At 41.9% G+C, this 27871-nt stretch overlaps 1 protein-coding gene across 1 annotated transcript in view; it reads right to left on the bottom strand.

Moving 5' to 3' along the window:
* Positions 1-26824, bottom strand: part of GPC6 (glypican 6) — a gene marked incomplete at its 3' end in the record, with an annotated part of 805049 nt that extends 778225 nt beyond the window's left edge. The window contains exon 1 of the mRNA XM_082013968.1: positions 25306-26824. Within this exon, the coding sequence (XP_081870094.1) occupies positions 25306-25639 (334 nt within the window). The 5' untranslated portion in view covers positions 25640-26824. The remainder of the gene's footprint in view (positions 1-25305) is intronic.
* Between the last annotated feature and the right edge of the window lie 1047 nt (positions 26825-27871).

A 27871-nucleotide genomic window follows, 5' to 3' on the forward strand; every position in this document is an offset into this window, starting at 1 on the left:
ATTATTGTTCTTCATGCCCAGTAGCAGTTAAAAACAAAACACAATTTTAGGAATTATTAAGTAATAGGAAACAAGACCAAAATAGAAAATTATTTACTATATAACCTTACAATGCTCGACACCTGCACAATAATTTCAACAGCATGGTATACTTAGCAAAGGTATAGAAAAGGAAGACCACAATGAATCAACGTAAGAAAAAGCTCCTGTACTTAACCCCCAAAAAGATTAAATAGCTTAAGAAACTTTAATTTGAAAAAAGAATAGATTTAGATTTTGTTTTAGGAATACTGTCTGCTGTACACATGTCTTGGGGTAGACCACCTAGTTCTGTCTGATTTAGCCTTGCCTTTCCAGGTTGTAGATGCAGACTCTGCCTATATTCAATTATACGCGATTGTAGGGATTGAAGATGGAAGTTAAATAGGAGAAAAACATATTAGGGTGTTTTTTTTGTTTTGTTTTGCATTGCTTGTTTGGAATTTTGCCTCTAGTATACTCCTTGAAATCTACTGGGACACCAGCTACTACAATTATGTCAGAAGACAGGAGAGGGAGAAGAGAGAAGATGAAATTTTTTCAGCACGCAGGGAAGGCACAAATGGAATTAGATGTGGGCAGCGCACACATTTTAGAATTAGAATTTAAAATTAAGCCTTGAAATTAAGCCTTCAACACGAAAGATCTGCTTCTGGGAAATCCATCTGAGCTGTCAGTTGCTGTGGAGACAGGTAAAATTATGGAGAAGGAGGAGCGTTTGTTGCCAATGAGTGGCATCTCTTAGTGACACCATACTGCTGGCTGGTACAAGGTCATGGAGCTGCAGGTAGAAGCTGCATTACATGCTGCAAACTTCAGCATAATGATAAATGTTCCCAAGACCTACGAAAACGAAACCTTCACAAGGCTGAAATAATAATAGGAAAAAAACTTCTCAAGGCAGATACGTGACACAGGAAAAGTGGTAATCTGATAACACAGGAGAGGCTTGTACCAAGTGAAACATACTGGATGAGGGGTGTGACAATATGGTATGTCTCCTAGATCGTGCACTTGCTCATCTGGTGTAATTCAAGCACAGCAGTAACCTCACTAACCAGAGAGGAGGAGGAGACAAGCCAGGCTTCTCTCTCTCACGGACTTTTCAAGAAGGTCCTGAACTTTGCAGTACAATACCCAAAGTAACTCTCAAAAGGAAACAGAAACAATAATAAACTACTCAATAGTAAACTAAGAGTGTAGTCTACGAAAAGTAAATCATTCTAAGAGAAACACTTGAAATAAATGAATGCTTTAGCTTTCAACTTTGAAGAACTGTTCTCATTTTTGCGAGGGTTTAAAATAAGTCTGCGTCCCATATGAACCTGGTGCTTTAGTACGATTACAGCAGTACATTAGCAGCTGCCACTTGATCTGAAGAAACTGTGCATTTCCCCTGTCTGGAAGAGCTCAGGCATAAACCAAACATTCGTTCTTCAACTGTGCCTTCCCCAGCCTTTCTGCTGACAGGTCCGCTCCACTTGCAAAATCTTCTTTCTCATTAGTTGTCGCTTGGTCCCCCAGGGACCAACAGCATTGGAGCAGAATAGGCTTCACAAAGAAGAGGACCTGTGAGTCCAATCCCAAACCACCCTCTTCCTGCATGTATGGACCTGAATCCCACTCAGATGCTCAAAAGAATCGAATTGTATTCCATTTTTTTTTTCCCCCTAAATGTCTTCATAAGGTTCCTCCTAATCCTCCTAAAGCAAGAGTATCATACTGTATCCAGCGGTGCTGTTTTGAGTATCATTTGAAGCAAATCTCCCAGTTTTATCAAACGGTAAAAGTCACAGAACACTTAAATGTGTAGCTCTTCTCACATTTTTCAATGAATGTCATCATATTCCCTGTCCATTTTAATACAATTCTCACTAAGCTACTACTAGATGAATATTGGGGAAATTTATCACAATATAAAGGGTCTATAATGGACTTTTAATCACAGAATCGTTTGGGTTGGAAGGGACCTTTAAAGGTCATCTAGTCCAACCCCCCTGCAGTGAGCAGGGACAGCTTCAACTAGATCAGGTTGCTCACAGCCCCATCCAGCCTGCCCTTGAAAGGACTCAGAGATGGGGCATCTACCACCCTTCTGGGCAACCTGTGCCAATGGTTCACCACCCTCACTGTGAAAAATTTCTTCCTTCTATGTAGTCTAAATCTGCCCTTTTTTAGTTTAAAAGCATTACCCCTTGTCCTATCTCTACAGGCCCTCTTATAAAGTGTCCCAATCTTTCCTATAAGATCCCTTTAAAAGTGCTTGGAAGGCTGCAAGAAGGTCTCCCCGAAGCCTTCTCTTCTCCAGGCTGAACAGCCCCAACTCTTTCAGCCTGTCCTCACAGGAGAGGTGTTCCATCCCTCTGATCATTTTTGTGGCCCTCCTCTGCTCCAACATGTCTATATCTCAATGAACCAAGATGTGATTTGAGCAGAATAAAGACTGAATTTTATACAGAAAGATTACATGGCAATAAGAAAATCTAAATTTCAGGCACCTTCACTGTAACTTATATACATCTAAGGAGTCCTCTTTAAAGATCATTATGAAAGTTAGGAAATGAAACATCCATACCATAAAACCGTACCCTCTGTCCCATGAGCGAGATTGGGTATTATTCAGTCTGTAGGATAAGTCTTTTTTTTGCTGAACTTGGAAAGTGTTCAGTGAATGGAGATGTGAGTTACAGCTAGAGAAAGGATAATCTCGTGAGTATGACGGTGAGAGCATTTCCATGGAGAACTGCATTGTACCATTCTTCTTGCTATAGTTTCCTGCATCTCAGCCAAACTTTCACAATTGATTCTCCGTTTACATTAATAACTTTCTGGTGTCCAAAACCAGACACAATGGAGCCTGATATGCAGAAGATCTACTCAGAGACTGCACCTGAAACCACTGTTAGTGATGCTCTAAAAATATAAAGTGCTAAGCACTCTTACAACACAAGTTAAGCATCTGAAACTTTAAAAATATGTTTCTTTCTCACCTGTAAAAGGAAAATAACATATCACAAGGTACTGTGAAAGTAAAGGGGTTTAATTAAGTTTCCATATATGGTAGTTATAAAAGAGGCTGTAAGAATATTTAATCTTGTCTTCAGAACAAGATTTTAATAAAATCTAGTAGAAGACAAAGAATTAAGTCTATAAGCACTACTGATCATGCATGAGGATTTGTGCATGATTATACTGCTACAACTATCTTTACTCATACATACGAGGGAGCTAAATTGAAGCTTCCGCAACAATCTTAATTATCTAAATGTTTAATGCTTGATGTTGCACTTCTAAATTTCTAAGAATACACTAGTATATTGTCTTTGGGGGAGAGGGTCCTACCTATGAGCTAACGTAGTATTTTACGTGTTTTAAGTAGAAATATATGCTACAAATGTTTATGAGATTGAGTAAGTTAGAGAAAAATGCATCACTAAAGCCTGTACCATTTCGTACTTGATTTATTATGGCCTTGACATGAGAAATGTGTACTGGTAAACTATTCCTTGAAAGAATTGAGAGGTCTGTGTTTTCTGGGAGGGAGGAACAATATCTAAACTGACAGTGAAACAAGATTTACCAAATGGCTTTCGAGAGAACAAGCTAGGAAACAGGAGTTAATGCTAGTAACAATTTAGATGTTTTACTTAATAGTCCTAATACAAGATCAAACAATTTGTTTCACGCTACCCAAGTGATTACGAACAGCCAAATGCAAGTGTGGAGAAGGGTACATCTCAAAAGAAATAGGGTTTTTGTTTCCTATTTACTATTGGTTCACATTTTTTGCAATATTACCATGTCTCTGTAAAACAACAAACGGTCAAGAACTGGATTAGCAAAGATGGGGTGCGATCCGCATTGCATTCTCTCCCAGGAAGAGTAACTCACTGAAAGGGACTGAAGTAAGAAGAGATATACTGCTGCCTGCACTGTCTTGCTCTATTTTATATGAACACTGTGGACTGTGTCTATATCACCCACTTTTAGACAGCTAATGTGAGTGTTTCGATGCCTCATGTTTAGGCACCTCACTGCAGGACAGGGATTCAGACTGCCTGTGCTGAGGACCTAGACTCGCCCTGTAGCTAGAAGAGAGAAAGCTTTGAAGAAATCTGTGTGTGTACCTTCATCAGCAAGCAGTGCAGTGCAACAGGAACAAAACCTTAGGGTAAAACACTGGTGATGAGAACCTGACATCCACGCTATACATATGAAAGACTTTGGACCTATTCTGATCTGGCCCCGTGGATTTGAATATCTGGTAACGGCTGGAGCACATCTTCCAGTTATCCAAAAAAGGTCCATCCTGTGCTCTCCAAGATCGCTCTGTGATGTGAATCCAAGCACAGCAAATAGAGACAATCGGGAGCTTTACTTCAAAAGCACATTCCTAATTCATACCAAAATCCTAATGCAGGTACATTCTCTAAATGCTTCCAGGGAATGATGCAGAACATCTTAATTAGAAGACTTCCCTTCTCCATTGACTACAAATAACTATGACAGAAAAAAAAGACATATATTTTCTTTTCATGTACTATAAAAAGAAAAAAGAAAACATATAGACCATAGAAACCTATATACTTTCAAGTAAAACTGCAAGGTATCCACACACCAGAACACCAAGCACAGGAGTGCACATAAACCTGACTAAGCAGATGCCTAAATCCAGTTGGGATTCAAAGTTGCCAAACACCTCTTTCTGGGTGAGAAACATACACAGGAGAATAGCACTCTGTCTCAGTAGCCTAATGGCTAGCAAGTTGAAGTTTCTGCCCCAAAACAGACAATGAAATTGTTTGGGGTGAGAGGGGCTGTTTTTTATGTTTTTACAGAAGTCATGGGGTTCTTGAGAAGCAGCTCCCTGAATTGTTCTCTGAAATTTTAGTATCTAAATTCCAGATAAAGTCCTTTTAAGTTCCAGTTTAGGGGATCTGCATACGCTCCTGCTAAGTGGACTATAGGATTTGCATGCAATAAAACACTTGTAATACAGCCTCCACTCCAGCCTTTGTTTCCAGGTGAAACATCACCTTTCATTTTGCTTGCTTTTCTGTTTGCTAGTATCACACATCATTTCACGTGCTGAGACACTCCGATCTCACACGCATAGTAAAAAAAATGTTGTTTCACAAATGTCAGCAAATAAGAGCTTTGCTTCAACCACCTATACAGAGCTATACATATATATATATATATATATGCACCTCACAAATACGATAGAGAATTCCATTTTAATAAATCAATTCCAGGATTTTGCATTTGGAAACTGACTGGCATCTTAACACATTAGGAATGTATTAAAAAAAAATCCCCTAACCTGTCCTTGAATGGAGAGTATCTTGGAACATGGCTCTTTGTTCTTTTCAGGTAGTCATGTTCTCTTCATAGCAGGAAAATACACGGAGAATTGAAACCTTCAAAATTGCCTTTTCTTTATGGGATCATGAACGGCTTATATTTAACAACTCCAGTCTTTGAAAAGTGTACTTGCTTGAGTGCGAGTGATTAATTATGAGAATCAAAGCAACTGCATGGACGATTTGTTGAAGGAACTAATCACAACTATGAAGTTCAGAGACTAGAAATACTGTCAGAAATACCCCAACAAGCACTAGTGCCTGACGAGGTTCTGAAAGCAAATACAATGCTGCAGAATTCACATGCAAAACAAGCACAAACAAACTAAAGCCTGGCATCCAAAGGGAAGGTACCGCACGCCACTGCCCTCACCTCCGCTTCCCTCTGCGTGCTGCTGCCATGGAGTGCCCCTTCTCCCCATCCTCCCTACTTCCCATTTGGGTTCCTTTTGATCCTATTGCCAACAGGCTTCCAAGTACATTTCTCCTTGGATCTCCCTCTTTTACTTGTCCCTGGCATCACACAGAAATACAAATTCAACCTTCATCTCAGCTCAATTCACAGACTTCTCTGTTTTTTTCCCCAGCTCTGTTTCTGTTCATAGTAAAGCTTTTTCTACCAGTATCTGCTCATGAATTGTAGTGTAAGAAACAGTTTTAAACAACAGCAATCACAGTACCTGGTTCAGTATGTGTATATGTATTATTTGTGCCCAGAATCCGAATCGGTAACAACAGCAAGCTTTCTGCAAGGAATGAGTAAGTAGATTTTTCATTTTTAAATAAACTGCTTCCTTGCTCTACAGATATATAGCATGATGCCAAAAGCAGAACTGCAGGCTGTTCTGCCTACCTGGAGTTAGTAAAATAGCTTTACCTTGACCATGTGGTTTTTGTATCATGATTATAAAGGCAAATTAGTCATGGGTAAACAAGGTGGTGGGGAATACCGCCACGATTTAATGTTAAACCCAAAATGTAACACACAAACAATTTTGCTGATGCAGTACTTTTCACATCACATGGGTTCAGGTTACAATCACAATATGCTACCATGTAAGCTTTTTGCGTGTGTTTCTCTCCCAAAATTTAGCTGTATTCACTGCTACTAAAAACAGAGCTAACATAAAAAATGTCAACAAACAAAGTTCACGCCTGTTGGCCACGCGCAGGTCAGGAGGGGAGATTAAAGCAGCAGTAAACAGATCAGTCAGCCCTGTGGTGCCACACGCTATGTGCTTGCACAGTCCTGATTTAGACTGAGGTTGCATCTGCCTTTGGTGCTCCACGCTTTTATGTAGCAACAGCTTATTTCATGCATTATTCTGAAGCTGTCTCCTCTAGGTCAAAAACTCCACTTTTTCCTTTTCATAATAGCAATTAACACTTTTTTTCTTTTTTTTAATGAAGCTTTCTTCAAAGCTTATGTGTCTGTTTAAAATAAAAAAAGCCAGGCCTTGGCAATTTCATATTAATTTTACATTCGGATTTGATTATGCTGTTTATTTTTCCGTGTTATTCAACAGGACGAAAAAGCTATTGGCAACGCTAGACATCTCTGCTCCAAACTTGGTGGAGTGATTATGAAGTAATGGCACTAAAAATTGCCATGCTTATGAAAAAATTAATTTTTCACTCCCCAAATACAGTATCATACTTTTTATCTTAAAAGTCAACATCATGGTAAACAGTAGATGAGCAGTGTTTTGCTTGGAGCTAGCTTATTTTCACGGCAATTTTGTCAGGCTTCAGTCTAGCAGAATGTCATTTTTATTCCTGTATTCTGAAGAGGATTTTGACTTTTCTGACTACAGCAGGATGACAGAGACAGTGCCTTTTCAACACATCCCGCTACTTCTGCCATGCTGCTGCATTTTTGTTTTGTCCTTTGTCTATATTCTTCCCAAAGTGCTGATGACTGAGAAGTAAAAATACATCCATACTGCTGTTTGCTGTTAATACTTCTCCGTCCTTCAAGCATGAGGGGAAAAAAATTTAATAAACCTCTCATTCTTAACTTCTTCATTTGATGTCCTATCCAAATTCAGAGCCATCCTAACACCCCCTTCTACTCCGCATAGCATTATTCTCCACACAGCATCAAACTACTGCATAAGGCAAGAGGTGCTTGCTTACACAACAGAAGTAAATATATTCTGCACAGGAGTAGTTAAGGGCATTTTTAAGGCTAAATTCCTGGCGTTCTGTGAAGTTCAGAAACACACGTCTTGTGTTGTACGTATGCATGTATGTATGTACGTATGCCTGCTTGGCCAGCCTGGAGCTCCTGAGCTGCAGGTCAGGTGGGAATCCCTCCCCGGGCCAGGCCACATCGTTTGCAAGTGGGCTGCACCGTTTTTCAGATCCCTTTTGACAAAGGATGGGAACTTACCGGTTTTAAGTGTCACAGTCTAAGAGTAAAATACAGGGACTAAGTATAGTGGGGTCATAAAATCAGAGTTTGGAAACAAGGCTCTGCTACTGTCAGAATTTAAGCAAAACTGCTATAGCAACACATATGCCAAAGTTACAGAAGATTACTTTAACTATTGCTTCTTTTGCTCCTGCAGATACTGCTGAACGTGGACTGTGTTCCTCTGCTTTCACATTGCTCTGCTGAAGCAAGCTTGTGTGCTTCATGCTTCTGCTCCTCAACACTTTGCTCCTTCACAAAGCCAAAGTGGACTCCTCTTCACATGCCAAAGGGTAGAAGTTTTCTTACATATTGGTTTAAATATTGAGCAAATAATTAAAATGTCCCAAAAGATATAGTTCAGGAAAGAACATTCTGGGCAAAGAGAGAAGTCCTGGCCCTACTAACATCCAGCAGAGTTTTGACATAGACCTTGGCAAAGCCAGCACTGTATCAACGAGTCAGGAAAAGTTTCAGTGACATATCCTCATATGAAGTGATTTCTGAAACACAGATAAAACCAAGGTTGTCTCTGACAAGGCAAAAAAGTACTCCCAACAGACTCTGACAGAAAACGCACTGAAAGGAGGCTAAACCATGAATGTAAGAAGGCAACACTAAATGATACTTCTTTTGGAGTAACTGGCAGATAAAATTACTCTGGAGTTGCAGAAGCAAAATATTTAGGTAATTTGAAAAAGGAAAAAAAAAAAAGTAGTAAAAGACTGAAAAAAAGTGGCATGGAGTGAAGCTGCTGAATATTTGCTGTCAGGTTATCTTTGTAATAAAGGCAACACAAATAAGTCCTGGCAAGGATCAGGGAAACAATATAGGTGGAGGAACTCTAGCAGTGAGGAACTCTAGTCAGGGAAAACCAGAGGACACTGAGTCGGCTATTCCTATGACTGTCCGAGGAGAATGATCACTTGATAATATGAAACCAAAAATAAGCCAAGATAGAAGCTCTCTCCCCCAAATGCTGTGCACCTGAAACAGGGTAATTGTCTACAGAGGTAAACAACTCCTTGTAAGATGGGTGCAGAGGGAAGAGCATTTTGAGACCATGTCAAATTTTTTGAGACATGCTGAAGGGTCTGGGGAGATGTTGAAAACTTTCGGGATGTTTAGGAAAAGACCAAAGGAAGGGAAAGGGAAGAGACTAAGGGGAGAGACTTTCAGAAAGACATCACACAGGATTGATGCTGTTGTTAGTCACTCAGGAACACACAGTCAAAGATATGTGGTAACTGCGTCAAGTTCATTTTTGAGTTTAGTACTAAGCCCCTATGACATGAACACAAAATTCTTAGTAAGGGAGTTTTGAATCCAGTTTTATTTTGGGGATTGATGGCAATAAGGAGGGAATTCAGACTTAAAGTGAAGGCAAAAATAAGCAATCTCAGAAAGCCTTTTAAGTCCACCCATCAGCATTCCACCAAATATCCACCTCCTCAGTCATGGTTATATCTATGTAACTGCATGAGAAATGCTTCTTCAGTTCCCACATCTGCCTACATCACAGTTCTGCAGCAAGCTGAATGTAGACGTACCCCAGTCCTCCCAGCCCACTCTGCATCCTGCTTTCTCTGAAAATGAAATATATTATTAGTTCTATGTCTTTTATTGCTTTTCTCATTCTGTTGTTACACAGCTCCTCTGAAAATTCCTGTCTAAGTCCTGAATGAATACAATGTCCTCAATGAATGAGAATATAATGGTGTTAATGACAAAGGAAAGCTGTTCTCATTTATTTTAACTGTTCACTGAAATAATTTTGCCAAAATGTTTTTGGTCTTGTTGAAGTTTCATTTTAAGTACTTACTTCAGTTCATATTTATGTACTGCTTAAATTGATGTTTGTGTCGTTTTTCACACAAGATGATATTTGAAGATGTAGGAAAACTCGCTAGTGAAGGTCAGCAGTGTATAATCAATAGATTCATCATGTCAGCTATACAGAATTCATCAGAACTTAATTTCCTTAAACTTTATGATATTTGGAACACCTCTTGCATTTTGATGAGCAGCCCCTGGATTTCTTGGAAAGCAGCCGAAATAAAAAATAATGAACCTCTTTTTCTCTGAAACTGATTCATTATCCTCGTGGTTTCCAAAAGCAACTTGGAGCTCAGCTTTATATCAAATTATTTTGTGCCTGTTGGCCAGTGATACCTTTGCAACCTTCTAAGATGCTTCTGAAGTCAAGCAACTTCCCCAGGAGAAAATTTTAAAGCTGCTGTTATTCCCTCTGCCAAGTTTGTATCTAGACTCAAAAAGCAAATAAAACTTCCACTGGAAACAGACAGAACCCTTGGGATGTTCAAGACCTCTCTCTTCTACCTTAACCTCAGTGGAACATCTTAAGAGGAGAATAGTTTCATCTTCAGCAAAGAATACTAAGATTTCTGCTGCTGACTCTCCACAGAATTGATTGTTTGTTTGTTTTTATAGTATCATTCTTAAAAAAAACATATTTGTAGGATGTAAAACTTTAAACCCTTTAGCAGGGGTCTATGAGGAACTGCTCTGCACCACCACCCACTCTCACTAACAGGAAAATAAAAACATCTTCCAAGAATGCTTTCTGTTTCGTGCACATGTTTGAGGAAGAATCAACACATTTTTGGAACTACAACCTACCCAAAACTCACCTTTAACATTATTCATGTGCAATTCCAACAGTTACACCTACTGCTTTTTCACGAAAGACTCATTCTTGCAGAAGACAAAATATTTCTGCGTAGGCTCTTCATACCAACTCAGCATCACTTTTTGAGGATCCTGCACAGCGGGAGCAGGCAATACGTACCATCTGAGGCCGTGTGCTTGCTTGGAGCAAAACTGGTATGTCACAGGGATTGGGTCGTCTGGGAATCCACGAGCCGAAGGGCCAGCAGCCACCTACAGCGGGAACCATGTTAAACCAAACTGGCCCCTACAGAACCTCACAGTTCAAGGTGTAGATTCTTCTTTTCACTGTGGTTTGTTCCTTTAGAGTACTTAGAGAAAAAAGGCCTGCTACCACTAATGACAAATCATTAACGAGGTGACGGGAACACGCAATTCATTGTACTTTATCTAATTTAGGATAAAATGGCCCAAGCAATGAGTTTCCCATCAAATCCCTTGGAAGATTATCACAGAATCACAGAATCACTAAGGTTGGAAAGGACCTTCAAGATCATCAAGTCCAACCATTAATCCAGCGCCACCGTGTCCCCTAAACCATGTCCTGAAGCACTACATCCACACATTATGCCAAAGCGTTTGCCAAACATCTTTTAGATTATTGCTGACTGCTTGCAATCTAGTATTTGATTACTAATAATTTAAATAACATTATCAGCACAGGAAGAAAATTGCAATTGTTTAAATATTCCTCAAGAGGGAAAACATAAAGGGAAAAAAATCTTCTGCACTGACCAATTTTCAAGTTGATTAAGTCTTTTATTAAGAAAAGCTTCATGATCAAATAGTGATGCCAGCCTACTTCAAAGCTACCTTATGTTTAAATAGATATACTATAGACAGGGCTCTCCTTGGCAAAGAAAAATAATTTTGACAACCTGCTCTCAATCCTTTCTATTAAAACACTCTTGCTTGGCATGCAATAATTACTTCGGGCAGAAACAGAGTGAAGGCATTATCTAGCCGAGTGCAGCACCCCTCACCTCACAGAGGGGTTCCAGATCCAGGATGCTGGTTTCAGTCCGTTTTCCAGTAGCTGCCTTACACAAAAATATTCATGTATTTGCTGGACTGGAGCCGGAGAAAATGTTTCGGCGCTTTCAAAACAGTGTCCTCCAATGTGCTAACAACCAGGCGCAAAACCAGACACCCTCTCTGGCTTAGAGAACCTGCTATTATTCATGCACAGCAGAATCGCTTCCAAAGGACAGACTGCATGCATCCCTCCAGAAAGGGCCTCCCAGATGTTCTCCCAAAAGGTGAGGAGTGAGGACTCAAACCTCTCACTCGCCGGCATCACGCGCAGGACGTTTCTCCCAGCTCAGTCACTGGCTGACTGCGCAGTTGCTGTGACGAACTCTCCTCGTGCACTGTACCCTGAAGCCTTAAGCACTTCGATGAAAACTTCATCCTGCAAGGCAGGAAGCTGCCTGAAAATAAGGGGCTCCAGCAGTAAATACAGCGATGGCCTAATCTTTGTGGAAGCAGTTAAGTGTTCCAGCAAATGCAAGCAATGTTGAAAAAACGAATTATCTGTTATTTTTAGTTCTCTTGAAATATGGAGGTGTGCATGTGTGTTGCATAAACACGGAATAATCTGGGCAGAATAGAAAAGAATGATTTAGAAAAAAAAGGAAGAAGAGGAGCCCCCGATATGCAACTAAGGAAATATTCAGGATTTATTCTTTAGCTCGCCTGTGCAAATTAACTCCTCACTGTTGAAAAGCATGCATACAGCTCTCTTGTAAAATTAGACCAACCAAGACATTTTTTCAACAAAAATTTGTTTGACTATTGAGTTCCTGCTGTATCTAACACAATTTAGTAAATACCTTCGCTCCAAAGGGGCTCAAATGATTAGCACTTGAAGATCACAGCAGGGTGAAATAAAAATGAGACAAATATTTGTGGAATAAATATTAGTAATGTTTCCAAATTTGCCTTTCATATGAGTGTCAAAAATACAAATATCTATTAATCAGAAAATGTGGCTGCTGTTACTATCATATTTCCAAGATGCTTATTGTTGAAAATTGTGAATAACGCATCTCATTTTTGCTGATTTAAACTAATTGTGACTGTATCTCTGTATCTCTGTATTGAATTAACACAAAGGTATAGGAACTCTAAGTACCATTTTGAGAAGTTCTGTTCTGCTACATCAGTCCTTTACGCATGACTTAGTTGAACAGTCATTGCATGCAACAGTTTCAGCAGTTTCAGGCAAGCCACAGAATGGAACAAAAAGATTAGCGCTTATGTATCAGCCATCAAAATGATGATGATGATGATGATCCTAATTTGCCAGCTCCATTAGTCTTTCTAGAAAGGTTTATGTCTGTGCTGTAGAGTAACTGTATGAATGACGTTGAAAGGACTGTAAAAAATAACCTAAAAGTACATAAATCAATAGCAAAGTTGCATGTATGAATCTTTAGCCCAAGTGGAGTTTATGGACCTGCATTGGATTTGTTCAGCATTACAGACTAAAATCTGGATGAATCTGCTATTAAGTATCTAATTTTCTTCATCTTGAGTTTGATTTTTGCTGGTGTTTCAACTAAAAAGGACAGGGAAATCCTGTAGAGAGATTTAGCTTGAGAGGTCCATTAGGCATGCAGGTAATGTCAATAATCATAGAATCCTTGGTTTGGAAGGGACCTTTTAAGGTCATCTAGTCCAACCCCCCTGCAGTGAGCAGGGACAGCTTCAACTAGATCAGGTTGCTCACAGCCCCATCCAGCCTGCCCTTGAAAGGACTCAGAGATGGGGCATCTACCACCTCTCTGGGAAACCTGTGCCAATGGTTCACCACCCTCATTGTGAAAAATTTCTTCCTTATGTCTAGTCTAAATCTGCCCTCTTTTAGTTTAAAATCATTACCCCTTGTCCTATTGCAACAGGCCCTGCTAAAAAGTCTGTCCCCATCTTTCTTAAAAGCCCCCTTGAAGTACTGGAAGGCTGCAAGAAGGTCTTCCCAAAGCCTTCTCTTCTCCAGGCTGACCAACCCCAGTTCTCTCAGTCTGTCCCCACAGCAGAGGTGTTCCATCCCTCTGATCATTTGTGCGGCTTCCTCTGGCAGTGACCATCCTGCCACCAGAAAAATGGAAATTACTTTAGAATACTCGAAGAAGCAAAAACTAATAATGAAAAGAAAACGATGCAAATATTAGAAGGAAAATTGGACCTCACATATAATCCAAAAGTTATCTACAGTGGTATAATATACCTTAGAAAAAAAGCTGTCTGGCATATCATAGAATTTCAGCAGATTCTTTGAACATCAGAGGCTGTTCAGGTACATGGGTATATGAATGTATATACAGACGTCCACATGCTGTGGACATAATGCTTTCGTGCAGTCTTCCCAGTTGAAGAGAAGGCATTAGTCTCTTGGGCAAATCACAAGAGAAATGCAATTTAAATCCATTCATCAGATACGGAAAAATTCCACTTGATCAATGATCTGTATTTATGTGTCCAAGTATTCACCAGCAACCAGGTTTTGGTATACAAGGTGCAAAAAGTTTGTGGTTTGGCCAGTTTCTGTACCGAGCATAGACTGTGTTCTAGACAGTGATGTACAGTGTCCAGCTGGAGCTGCTTTAAAAAGCAAACGCAGACTCTAAATTACTAATTAACAAGGTACAAAGATGCTTCCACAAAAGATCCATCAATTATTGTAGTAATCTCAGCGGGATATTAAGCTCGTGTCCTTTAAAAGGACAATTAAAAAATTAAGCAGCATATTTATTTGTACTGCATTTGTCATTTACGTAACAGAAAAAAGGTTTAAACAGTATGCACGTAACTATGACATTACGATTGTGTAAGTCTTAAGAAGAAATACTGGCAAAAAATAAAATGGAAGCTCTTTGTAGACAGGACTGTCCCTCCTCTGTATTTCTTCAGAGCTTCACACAATTAAATTATAATTTTGAATTTTCATTACATACTGGTTTGCTTACTTTTGTAAAAAAACCTGCAATTAATTCTCAGTGAAATTCTGCCCTCAGTTGCATTCAATGGAAATGGGCAGAAATCAGGTTTGGGGTCTTTAAACTCAAAAAACTTGCAACAGAAGTGTGCACATACCCCACAACCAATCTGATTACAGTCAATTTATACATGGCTTTTAGTATGCTTTCTCAGTAATTAAAGAAGAAAGAGGCTTTGGAGTTCTCCTTCAAAGAACGGTACGGGACTTCTGAAGATCAGCTTTAAGAACAAGCTAATCACTGTTTCAGCGTTCAATTTCAGGAAGACGTTTCTGGGAGTCTTTTCACTTCATCAGCCATGCTACATTACAAAGACAGGTGTTTGTATTTAATCAATGCATTTTAGTTACATTCCGTGTATTCAATTAACAGTGCTCACTGCCAGCCCATAGCCAGCACGATAGACCATCTTGGAACAGCAGCAGTCAAGGAATATTGCTCCTGGCTTTTCACCAATTCAAAAAATAAACCTCCCCTTTTAAATACCTTAATTTTTAAATTAGATTTCGATTCTCTGCTCAGAAACACCAAAACCTCTCTTGAACCAACAAAACCTATCTTGCAATTTTGATTAGCATGATCTGTCGTCCCTGCTTTTTTTGAAGCTGGACTGCTAGCAGAGGATACACTACTTCACAAATTAAAAAAAAGAAAGTTTTATTAAAGAAGTTTTTACTGTAGGCCAGCTTTGTTATCTTCTTTTACATTTTTGAAACTGCTTTAAATATATGCATGTAATGCAAAGTTTGGACCAGATAAGAATACTTGCAATCACTCTAACTGATTAAAGAGAATATGGTCTGAGTCTGAAACTGTTCAAAGGGTATCTACCTTCCATATTTCTCTACAACACAGATAATACTGACAGACAAAATTATATATAGCTATTTTTATCCAAGGAATCTGAATTGCTGATATGCAGTATTATCTTACATGTTAAAGCTGTAAAGCCAAAAGCTAATATCAGAGAAATAAATATTTATATTATGTGTTTATACTGTGAATCAATTTTGTGTAACTAAATAAGATGCAGCCACTGTTTGTACTTGCAGCTCCTTTCTCTGTGAAACATTATGTCAGTTTAAGAGAAAAGATGGAAAACACTTCAGGTTTAGCCACTGGACACTGGGTGCTCATCATCCCTTGCCTTTGATTTGTCACTGCATTGTTTAAGCTTCTTAGGGACGAGCACACATTTAGAAACAAGGGTACTCGGAAATTATAAGACATTTAAAAATTGTGGAACAGCTTCTGAAGCCTGCTGCCTGACTGGGTACTTACCACATTCAAAGAAGTGTCCTGCCACTGCTTTTAACAACTTGTATTTCAACACTACTATGAGCCCAATTTTATATGTCAAAGCTGCATATAGCTGGAAGGGGGTACTCTCAGGTGTAGAAAAGATTTAAAACATAAAAACAACAATACATAGTATATAAACCTGTGGTCTAATAATCCAATCCATTTGCCTCATAAACCCCATATTTCAACGTGCAATAAAATCGGCAGACACTCACTAAACTGACCACATTAACTATCACACATCGTCATGATAACAAGTAGAGATTTTCCCTACGGTAGAGAAGCATTCTCAGTATGATCCCTCATCTCAGGGAGATGTTCAGGTCCTTCAGTTTTGGAGAACAGATGACTTGGCTAGTATGGCTTTTCAAATTTTGGTGATGCAGTTAGAAAGTCCAGTGCAAAAGTGGGAATAATACCCAAAAATTCTCAGCTGCTAACAATTTTTTCTCAATCATACTGTAAAAGTATTATACTATTGGCACATTGCATTTTGCTGCCACGTGAGAAAAGACGGGACAGTCGTCCTCTTGCAATTTCATTTGTTAATTTGATAAATTGTCTTACAACTTGACAATTGTAAGACATCTACCTGAAAGCCACCATCAAATGGTGAGCCCTGCTTTCTCCTCATGATTTCACGCACACACATACCTTCTTGAGTAACTTCAAGATCTTTTTTGGTGGGTTACCTAGCAGATTAGCTTGCTGGTCCAGGTCAGTGTGTCAGATGGCTAGACATGATGCAAGGGAAGCGGTCAGAGGAAGGAACGGGGAACACACAACTTTGCTGACAGCCAACCCCCAATGGGACGAGTTGTAAATGAAAACATACTTCAGTAGTCCGGACACAAGCCTTTTACAGCGCTGTTAGGTTTAAAGGAGGTATAAGCCAGAAACTCACAGCCTGATCTCTCCGGTTATGGAGTATAGTTACGTAAAGTTACGATGAGAGACAGAACCGTGCAAAAGCTCCATTGTTCTCTCTGCAATGAGACAATTACTTACCAGATACTCAGCTTGAATTATTGAGAACTGCCCACTTAGCAGAGCAACAAGCTCTGAAGGAACCGTTCAACAATAGAAATGCCAATACATCTTGATTAGAACTTTTTCCATTTTTGAGCATGATAACTCAGGTCATCACAATCAATTTGAGATTAGATGTTTAACCACTTAGATGGCGAGAAAAAGGAGAAATCTACAGACTGTATGGACCAAGACCAAGTGGGACATAAAAAAAAAAAAACAACAAAAAGAAATGGAGTGTGTCTGCTCCACCTCTCCTTCTTTGCATCCTATTCATCCAAAGCTTTGCATGAAAGCATGAAAGCACTTTTCCAGTCTTCTTCCCTTCTCCTAGGGCTTTAACTGTGTGAAAGGTCTTAATACCTAACACAATGAATGCAAAGTGACTCAAGCAATGAGACGGAGAAGTACTCCCATTCATGCCTCATTCATCTTCCAGTAACAGTCCCTTCTCCAACAATTCATCCTACCCTACATTCTCTCCCCAGGTCTCTGAGTTAGGTTTTTGCTAACCTCATTGCCTCTATCTAGAGTTGCATAATTTGACTCCAAAGCCACAGACTGCTACGCTCACAAAACACTGTACAAAACCAAAACACAGATCAATGTGGCATATTCTGGGCAAGAAAAATGGTTGTTCCAGATTCAAATGCTGCAACCATAAATACCAACACTTTGTCCAAAATGTTACCTCTGTTACTTGATTGATATCACCAGAAAAATGGAATTTAGACAAGAGCAGCTCAAAGAGAAACATTTCCTGAAGACAGGAAACTGAATCCGGAACTGAAAAAGAACTTACAGGAGATGTACACAGGCCCTGATGGGAGTCTCCCTGGCTGTGACAATCAATCAGCACCATCGGACTTTTGGTAGGATAGCTGTGCATGAAGATCCTTTCCTAATGTTATGCTTTACTTCTTAAAAAATAATTCTGTTTAAGAAAGCCGTTTATAGTTTTCTGTATTAATTACTGCTTATGGTCTCTCGAAGGAAAACTCTGAGGTCATAAGAGACACCATAACTCAAAGGCCAGCTGCAGACATATGACATGAGAACTGTAGTGAGGCATTCACAGACTATATTTTGACAGATCTGGAGTACTTCTACATACCTCCATTGTTCTCACTACCATATCCACGCACATCCTCACACCATACCATACTACCGTCTGATACCCAGATGTGCAACAGCTTCATCCTGTGCGTTGACTTCCCTCCAAGACAAACTCAGACAAAAGCCAGACGAGTGTCCCCACAGTCTCTAGTATGTTAGAAACTCAACACGTAAGTCCAAGAGACGTGGCCAAAAATATCAGAGAAGTATGTGGCTGCCATCATAGATACAGCAAGAGCTACAGCTAGGGAGACCGACAAAGAATCTGTTTCTGGCAACAGAGAGGTCTAGCTTTTGACTTAGAGGGCAGGTTATATTACTACTGCTTAGACAAGCATCAGGCTTGAACTAATTAGACTCCCCAAACAGTAAGATTAGTGCAGCTGACAGCCTTTGATCTTTCTGACATATATGAACTGAGCCCTGTGTAGTTTTTTATTGTGCATATGTTTGCATTCATGCGTGTTTGCACATGTGTTTTTCAGATGGGGCCCATAAAACAAAGTTTCAACCTAGCTTGCAAATACCTATCCTGGTAACGTGCAACTTCTCTAGCTCTTCCAGCGCTTAAACACAACTTCGAGGCCACTCCAGGAAAAAGCTGTGATTTTACCCCTGCACGCACACACACACACACAGAGATACGACTGCGTTATTGTGTAAGCACACCTAATTTAATGTAGCAGCCCTACAAGGCACCTGATAAAAAGCGGTCAAGACTTCCACTTATTTCGGGAGATTTGCCCTGCTATTTTAAGCCCAACAGGTCAGCGAGCAGGTCCGAGGCTCTATTGTTAGTCGAGCATCTGTAGAAATGCTTCTTTTAGGAGGGAAAAAACCCCAGCTCAGGATGCTCGGTACCCTTTACATCTGCTGCTCAGCTGGAGATGCGGTTAAAAGGCCATTAGACCTGCCAGGTGACAGACCTGGCAGGCGAGTCGAGCCGGGGAGCGATTTGCTGTTTGCATTAGGAGCATCAGCCCGCGCTGCTTCTTTTTGACGGACGGAACGCGGCTCCTTCCCACAGACATCAACGCCAGGCGGGCGGCCGGCGGGTCTCCGTCCCGGGGCTGGCGCTGCGCGGTAGAGCCTCCTCCTGGGCACCCGGGTTTCTACAGCGGGCTGGCGGGGCGGGACGCGAACCCTCCCGCCGCGACGAACAACGCCTGGCGTTGCTCCGCGGAGACTCGCTCCGCCGGGCGGGGCGGTAGGGCCCGAATCGCTGCCGCCCCCGCCGTCAACGGGAGCGCGGGCGGCTCCTTCGCGGCACCTGCCTTCAAATGCTGCGTGTCTTCTCTCGTTTGCAATCGCTCAGCAGGATAAAGTACCGTCGTTTCGCTTTGCCGGAAGGAAAAGGCCGTGTCAGCCGAAAGAAGCTCACCGGGGAGAGCTGGTGGTCTTTCTGACAGCCTCCTAATAACGAGGGCTAAAAAACGTCTTATTCGGGAAGCTTATTTTCTAGATGTGTTCAGGAGCTCTGTAGCTATAAGTCGTGAAGAAAGCAAACCCCAGTTTTAGTAGGTATTAGACTGCTTTTACATACAGAGGAATAAAGTGCTAAGAATTTTACCAGGCATATGTTTTCCTGCCATCTGCAACACATTTTAAATTCCTTTTGCATCTTGTAATGTATTCTCTCTGTTTAGCATCGTAACTATTCTGCCTTTAAACACCAACCTTTATAGGCTGTTCTTAGGAATTTGTGGAGAAGTGTTAATTCTTTTACACATATTTAAGCTGCTAAAATAATTACGCCTGGTAGTATGAACAGTCAAAAGCACTGAATGAAGGTTCCCTTCCCAGGGAGATAGCACCCATTAACCAGGTATGAAGGGGAGCATACAGTCATAGCTCACTGAAAACGTAATTTCATTTTGCTAGTAATGGGAGTCCTGATACTTTGATACCGTAATGGAGTTTTAAGCACCAAGCTTGTTATTTCAAATAGAAACTTTAATGTGAGTATGCATTTTTACTTTACTAAGCAGAAAGGAAGATCAGTATGCATAGTTTTCTTACACGTATCGTGGGGATTAAGACAGAGATCTCCAAGTGATACTGCAAGATGCTCAAGTCATTCAAAAGAAATGGCAGGTGGTAATTTTAAAGACAAATTACCCAGAAAAGCTTTTATTGTTGATCACTTGTTATAAGATTTGCCATTTGCAAGTAATTGTACATTCAGCTGAAACTGACCTTTTATGAGAGCCAAGTGGTAATATAAATGAAATGAATATATTCTTTATTGCAGTAATATAAAAAGAATGGCTTGAGCTTTTAACATAGTGCTTGACCTCTCTGATGTCTGAACACCACCTAATCTCAGGAGTATTTCACAATAGCATATGATGAAGTAAGTACTAATACAGCATTAGAACAGTTTAACACATTAGCACTTAGAAGTGTAGAAAATATTATAGCTTTAGGTATGCTTTTTGATTATAAATCAGACTGACGACAGAAAGAAAAAAGATGATTGGAGTACAATACACTGAAATTCATCATTACACTAATTATTAAAACATTGCCTTTTCTATTTTAAAGTCTCTTTTTCCAAGATACTCTACCATAAAGTCACATCGAGGAAACTCCAGATGCTGAGATTTAAAATTCTCAGTCAAAAATGAATTGCTTATAAGCATGAAAACCATGGTATTTCTCCTCATAGGCCCTGATCTTACAAAAAGCACCTTTATGTTTAGATGTGCACACCTAAGTTGTATTCCCTTTAACGGCATCAGCCACATACAAACCAATAAATATGTACAAAAGTGATACAGCCAAGCCAGCTTTTAGGAAAGCTATACTTCTCCTAGCTAAATGCACGCACCCGTTTATTAGCGTGCACCATGCTCTTACAACAGGAACATCGGGAAGGCTGTAAGGGAGGCTGACCAGAGAGTCTCTTGATGCAGCAGTTACTGAAATCGCAAACAAAAAACGAGGACCAGTCATACACAGTGTGGAAGATACTACTACAACAGCACTAAAACAAGAAAAGTACATGAAGTTCCAAAAGTTTACATGAAATTCCATGTCCATCTTCACTGTCATCACTGAGATCAGGAATAAATTAATCTCTAATGGCCCAATTCAGATTCCACAAATTTGCATCAATTATATTATTAATTTCAGTACGGCTATTCCTACATTACACTCCTGAGACAACTGCACAAGGTGCCTGCAAATCCCCATTTGCCTCCTGGTCTGCAGGCACTTTCTTCACACAAGTCTCTGTGACAGCAGCAGAGAAACAGTAAAAGAAGACAGTAATTAAGAAATCCTTTCATACAGACTCAGTCAGGAGGATTTTCTGCTGTTCTCCTGTCAATCTATCATCACATTTTAGAGCTACTTAAAGGAAAGCAAAACACTCAGAGTATCTTGGGAACATCTGACACAGACTAATAGCTCAATTGCATGAGTGACTACTGAGTTTATTATTATTATTATTATTATTATTATTATTATTACCACTTTAAAGCTACAACTGTGTTATGTTTGCTAGCTTTCTTCAGTCAACACCTCTGTATTATGCCAGTATGAAGCCCATTCATCAAAGCACAATTTCAGGTGACTCCTGACCTTCAAAATGAAGGGTTTGCTTCTGCTTTCATTTCAGTTACTTTCACTACTGTGTCTCTGTGTCGGCAGAATCTCAGCTCGTTCATCATGTACACAGGAGAACAAAGCTCACTAACTTTTTACACAGTATTTAGAATTCAACATCTTTACAGTTGGACGCTTTACCAGAACACTTCTAGTCTTTCCCTATATACACTACTATTCAGCATCTAGTTAAAGAAAAAAAAAAAAAACACGACCCAAAAACCAAACAACAAATCCAAACAAAACCACAACCCACAAAACCTCCAAACCCTTCATCTTTCAAATTCTCTACATCAACTGAAAGTGGGAAGGCACAAATCAGACACATGCATTACTTTTAAACAATCAGACATTAACTTCCATTCAGAAAACTCTGAGGCAAGGACACACTTCACCTTTAACTTTGATGTTTCATTTTCATGGCCTCCCCTAAGATGGTACAAGTTACTGAAATCATAATTGGAGTTAAACAAGTAATGCTAGCAGATACGTGCTGTGACTTTTGTATTGACTTTCAAGTGACAGATTTTCCTATGGCGCAACATTTCCTGCAAAGTCCTTAGGAGCTCCACTCCGTGCTCAGGAATGCTGGGTCACGGCAGCGTGAGTCTGAACCCTTCTTCAGACGCAGGATACTCCACAGCAGCTTTGGGAAGAGGGCAGCTTTTACAAGGATAGCACAACATACAGCACAAGCTACTGCTGCCCGCCCTGCATGTGACTGGTGCATAGCATCAAGGCCACAGCAGCATATTATATGTGTACTTCAATTTTTCTTCCTTCCCCCATTCTCAGACAAAGTTCCTTTGTGGAGGACTTATTTTGACAACCTGTGCTGGAAGCCAACTTTATACACTGTGCTCCAGTGTAGGTCACAGCACCAGAATCGGACAAGACATGAGGCACAGCAGGCTGATTACAAATAAGTACTATACAACTACATTGAACAATTTAGCACTGTTGTAAAAGCATAGCAGACGACTGCAATCACATTATTACCAACTTCAACGCATCTCACGTGCAACAAAATACTGTAGGAAAACCTTGCCTTACAGTGCAAAAACAGACAGCTTTTTTCATCTACTGTAACTTGTAACTTCTACCTTCTCCATGCAAAAGTGAGTGCCAGTATAAATAAATTTACAGAAGTTATCTAACAAGCCTGGCTTTGCAGCTCCATTCAACCTCTGTGTCCGTAGCGTCTCTAGTTTGAACAGATTCTTCAGCTCTCTGCATCAGGACATACACACATTGCATCAGGACATACACACTACCTCTTCAGTTTATCAAGTTTCAACAGTCCTAGCTAGAAAGCAGCTTTTAAACAAATGACAAATGAAAACAGACAACTACTGTTGAATCAAAACACATAAACCATACTGCATATTACTATTTTCCATTATATTTTCAAGCCATTGATGCAAAATCTTTTGAAAACACCATGTTTGTTCAGAAATATGACTGTAATTAAAGTTCTTTGAACTCTTTAAAACATGAGGCATTTGACAGACTACACTTCCTTCATAGCAGTAACAAATTGCTTCCTTAACCAAGTCAGTATGGTGGAAAAAGACAGAATGAAAAAAAAAAGATTATTCTGAAACCTGTACATTGATTGCTTTAATTAAACTTCCAGCATCACACCGGGTTGCAAATACATAGCTTTCACATTAACAAGAGCACATGCTGCAGGAGCAGTTATTACACAACCTCTCAGCACTGTACGAGCAGAGCATACCGCAAAACACACCTTTAAGCAATCCTAGTCTTCCAACAACTGAGTAGCTTGAACAGCTACACACAGAACCGCTCCAAAGTTGATACACCAACTAGTAACATGGCAGATAAACCACAAACAAAACAAATAACTTGTAATAGGAAGGTCAGAAAAAAACCCTCATCTCTGCATAAATCATGTATTTCTTAACCATAAAAGTAGATCATTACTTACGAAGCTTAGCAGGAAACTGAAAAGTAATTTTGGATTGAACTACTATTAAATATTTAACTACCATGAGTCTTTCTGTACCGATACATGTTACCAGAAACTTGCAAATGCTGGGATTACTTAAAAATTGAATGCCAAGTTTGCACTGTACATTCAGAAAACAAATGTGACAATAAAACTTCTCTGTGAGCGGAAAGCAACAAGTGTTTACCCGAAGTTACCAGAAGTCTGAAATTCACTGGATTTTTTTTTTTTAATGGGACACAGCATATCCTACTACATTGTCTCAAAGCAGACAGAGTAACAGTGAGTGAAGGGAAAGCATGACTGTATATTCAAAGGATCTGTTGCTCACAGGAGAGGCTTCATGATTTGCTACAACTGATGAGCAATCTGAAGAGAAATTTTTAAAAAAGAGCACAGAAAGACCAGAGAATCGGTGAGCCTAAGGGATGACGGTGCCTGTGGAATAGTTAGACACACAGGCCCTTTACTCTCCTGCCTTGTCCTAAAACACATCAGTGGGTCAGACCTACGTGTCCAAAGGAACCAACGTGGCTACGCAGTGATCTGGTCTGTTCTGCATTGGCAACGTGGAACAAACCTTCCCCGCATTTTTGTGACCTGAATCCTCACTGTCCTGAGATTTTCCACATTTATCATTCCTCATGTAAAGCGCTAAATACTGCACAGCGAATAACTGTGGCTTTATTTCACCTCAAGGAAGATAAATCTACTGCTTCCAACTTTAAAAAGGAAGCAAGCAAACCGAGGGGCATCTAATTCACTCCACAAACGGCAGAACCTAACAGCAAAGTGCCAGTGGCAAAGCAGAAATCTTTCCTGATGGCTCGAGCAGTCCAATTTAAAGCAGCCCAAGCTCATGCCTTCCCATATCATTTCTCTCTTTTTGTGGTGCTCTCTGATTGCTAAAGGATTATCTGCCCCGGAACATGTTTTTATTCATTCAGTCCCAAAGATGCAATATGGATAAGGTTGTAGGGAAAAGCAGGGAAATAAAATTAAAACAAACAAACAAACAAAAAAAGAAACCAACACCACTTTCGTAGGCAGACTGAGCTATAACCTGTTGTAGGCACGTTTCAGCAGAAGGAAAAGCTAACTAACAGGCTGCCCGCTTGTCTCGGGCGGCGGAGCGGGGGCTGTGTGGGGGTGCCTCTCCCCAGCCGCCGATGCCTCTGCGCGCTTTGCGCTGCAGCGGAGGCGCCCGGCTGCGCCTGCCGGGGCCGAGCTGCCCGGCCCGGGGCGCGGGGCTGGGCTGGCCCCCTCGGAAGGGGCGCGCCCACCCTCGGGGCCGCGGCAGCGGCGGGATTCGAGTGGGGGTTGCGGGGGGGTAGGACTGCGTTCCTCACCCTCCTCCTCCTCCCTCGCGCCCTGTCCCCGCTGGCAGAGGCCGAAGTTACTCCCCCGCGCAGGGCGGCAACGGGGGCAGCAGCCACTGCGGATCCGCTCGCTGCCTCTCGCAGCCCGGCTGCAACTCTCAAGAAGTTTCTGCCGGCGAACAGAACCACGGCTTCAGGCTCGCCCGCGCCCCCCCCCCCTTTTTTTGTTTAACCCCCCTCCTTAGTTTTTATGTTTATTGAATCATTTATTTACATACACAACGCCTCACCAGGAAGCCCCCGGGTGCCACCCGCGCCCGCGGAGCCACTCCAACGCCGCGCAGACAACGCGGCGATTCACAGCCCCGCTTCCGCGGAGAGTTGCGCACAGGCGGGCGGCGGCGCTACGCCCCGCTCCGCGGCCCCCCGCCCCGCTGCGCTCCGCCCGGCCCCTTACCTGCGATCTCCTGGTAGGGCACGCTGGCCAGGCTGAAGCCCTTGGCGCTGTACGCCTGCCGCACCTCGCCGCAGCTCCGCGCCTTGCCCTCGGCCCCCGCGGCCGCGGGCAGCAGCAGCAGCGGGAGCGGCAGCAGCAGCAGCCCCGCTAGGGCGCAACGCCGCGCAACCCCCTGCGCCGCCGGCATGGCGCGACGCGCAAGTCCCGCGCCGCCGCCTCGCCGCGCCGCCGCCGCCGCGCCCCCCGGTTGAGGGGGGGGCGGCCCGGGAGCCCCCCGGCCGCCGAGGCAAACTTTTGCGAGGAGGGGGGGAGATGGGCGCGCACACCCACACATGCGCGCACGGCGGGGGCAGGAGAGCGGCAGCCTCGACCCCCCGCGGCTCCTTCTCCAAATGCAAAGCGCTCTCTCCCCCAGCCAAAAAAAAAAAAAAAAAAAAAAAAACCAAGGAAAAAAAAAGAAAAGGAAAAAAAAGGGGGGTTAAAAATCTGTCAGTAGGTTGTGAAGATTGAAACCGCGGGTGCGTTGCTGCGAGCGGAGTCCCGGGCCAGGGGCAGGGCGATCCGCCGCGGAGCTGTGCCTGCCGCCTCTGCGAGGCTGGAGGTGGTGGGGAAAGCAGCCGGCGTGGGGATGGACTGGACAGCGGCTCTGTGCGTGCCTCTGTGTGTGCGCGTGTGTGTGTGCATGCGTGTGGTGTACTGGATGCGTGTGCCTGTATTTACGGGATCCGGGGAAACCTCCGCTCCGCGCAGCGCTGGAGCAGCCTCCTGAGCCAGGCAAGGGAGAAATCCTGGAGACAGACACAGCGAGGGAGAGCCACACACACACCCGCACACACATACACACCACACCACACACACACACACACACACACACACACACACAGAGCGAGAAACGTGCTGCACATTGCATCGCCGAAATACAGCAGCAGAAAGCAAATCCTGGCGTGGATCGCTGTTTGCTGACGGAAGGAAGGAAAAGCACCCACAGCCTCGAAAACTTCCTCCTCACCACAAATCCAGCTGCTCCTAGCCCCAAAATTACAAATTGCCTGCTAGTGAGAAGTCAAAAAACGATACTCTTCGGTGGTGTTGCTCTCTGTAATGTCAGGTTTGGAGTGGGCTTTGTAAATATTTTTTTTTCTTTTTCATTATTATTTGTTGCACACATAAATACCTGAGCTGAAGAGCTAGAATGAGGATGAGTCCATCATCTAAGGGAGAGAGAAGGAAGGATGGCTCAGTGAATCAGACAGAGAAGAATGAGGAGGAAACAAGAAAGGCAGTCCTTGACCCGGGTAATTCCTGCCACCCTAGGAGAGGAGAGCAGGCGACAAAACCATAAATTCTCTCCTGCAAATGAGCATCTGCAGAGAATTGAATGGAGAAAGTGAAGAAAACTCCTGCAAGGTGAATTCAGTTTCTGTTTAGGGAGGAAGAAAAATAGTCTGTTCTTAAGTATTTGATAGTAAAATCCAAAGTTACAGTTTGAAAGGATTTATCGCAGTGCTTTTTACGAGTACTGTAGAGAAGTGTAGTATTTTGTCAAAAGTATACAGAGAGAGATGTCAGGCCCAGGATGAAGTGAAGGCGGCCAACAGGAGAGATAAAAGACCATCAACTTGGAGACTCACTTTTCAGGAGCCACAGAGCAAGATCATGCCACTTGCATAGCTGGAGATGCATTCAAATTAGACCGAAATTATTAGGTACCGATACTGCTGCAGTGTCACAATAACTGCAGCGTTAGTCGTGGGTCTGGGCCAGCGTATGCAGCCTGGTCCCACCTGATGTTGTGTGTTCCCTTAGCCTCCCCTACCATTTTCCCTCTCCCACATCGTCATTTCTTCTTCTTCCCTCCCCTTTTCCCCACCAACCGAGTGATGATGCTCTGACACTGCTTGTGTACACAGCAGAGAAACAACAGTTGTATGTGCAGCCCTTGTCCTCCCTCTTCCCAGCAAAGTCCCTGCATGTGCAGAGCCCAGGTGGGCAGGAAGGGGTGGGTGAGCCATGGAATCCTGCAATCTGGTCAGAAAGATGGGGTTTGCACCTGTGCCTACAACCTCTCCCTACGGCGAGATGTCTCTAGGGGACAGGTGCCAGACCCCAGTGAGATCAGTCAAAGGCTTAGGTTTGGGGTTGGTGAAAGAGGATTTCCTTCCTTTTTCCTGGTCCACAAGCGCTTTAAAGCTCCACAGACTTGCTAGCTTGAAAGGTTTAACTGCATACCACAATCCTTGCAAGTGCTTCTTTTGGGGGAGTTGGTGAATAGGTCTTGTCACAGTGTCAAGTGCTATCACCCAACCTCATCTCCTGGAGGACAGGATGGAAGTCACTGCTTTAGCAACCCACAGAGAACTCCACGTGTTACCAGCCCACTATAAATAATAAGCTGTTGGTACATGTTAATGACACCATATTAATCAAAAGTTAGGCAAGGTCCGTATATTTACTGAGTGGAAAAGTTTTGACAGATCCATATGTAAGATCTCACTGTATGTGAGATACATACAGTTCACCCCGAGATAGGGTCAGGAGAGTGTTACAAATGTTACACATACCTCAT

This window comes from Phaethon aethereus, assembly GCF_964289735.1.
Source record: "Phaethon aethereus genome assembly, chromosome: 1".
Lineage (NCBI taxonomy): Eukaryota > Metazoa > Chordata > Aves > Phaethontiformes > Phaethontidae > Phaethon > Phaethon aethereus.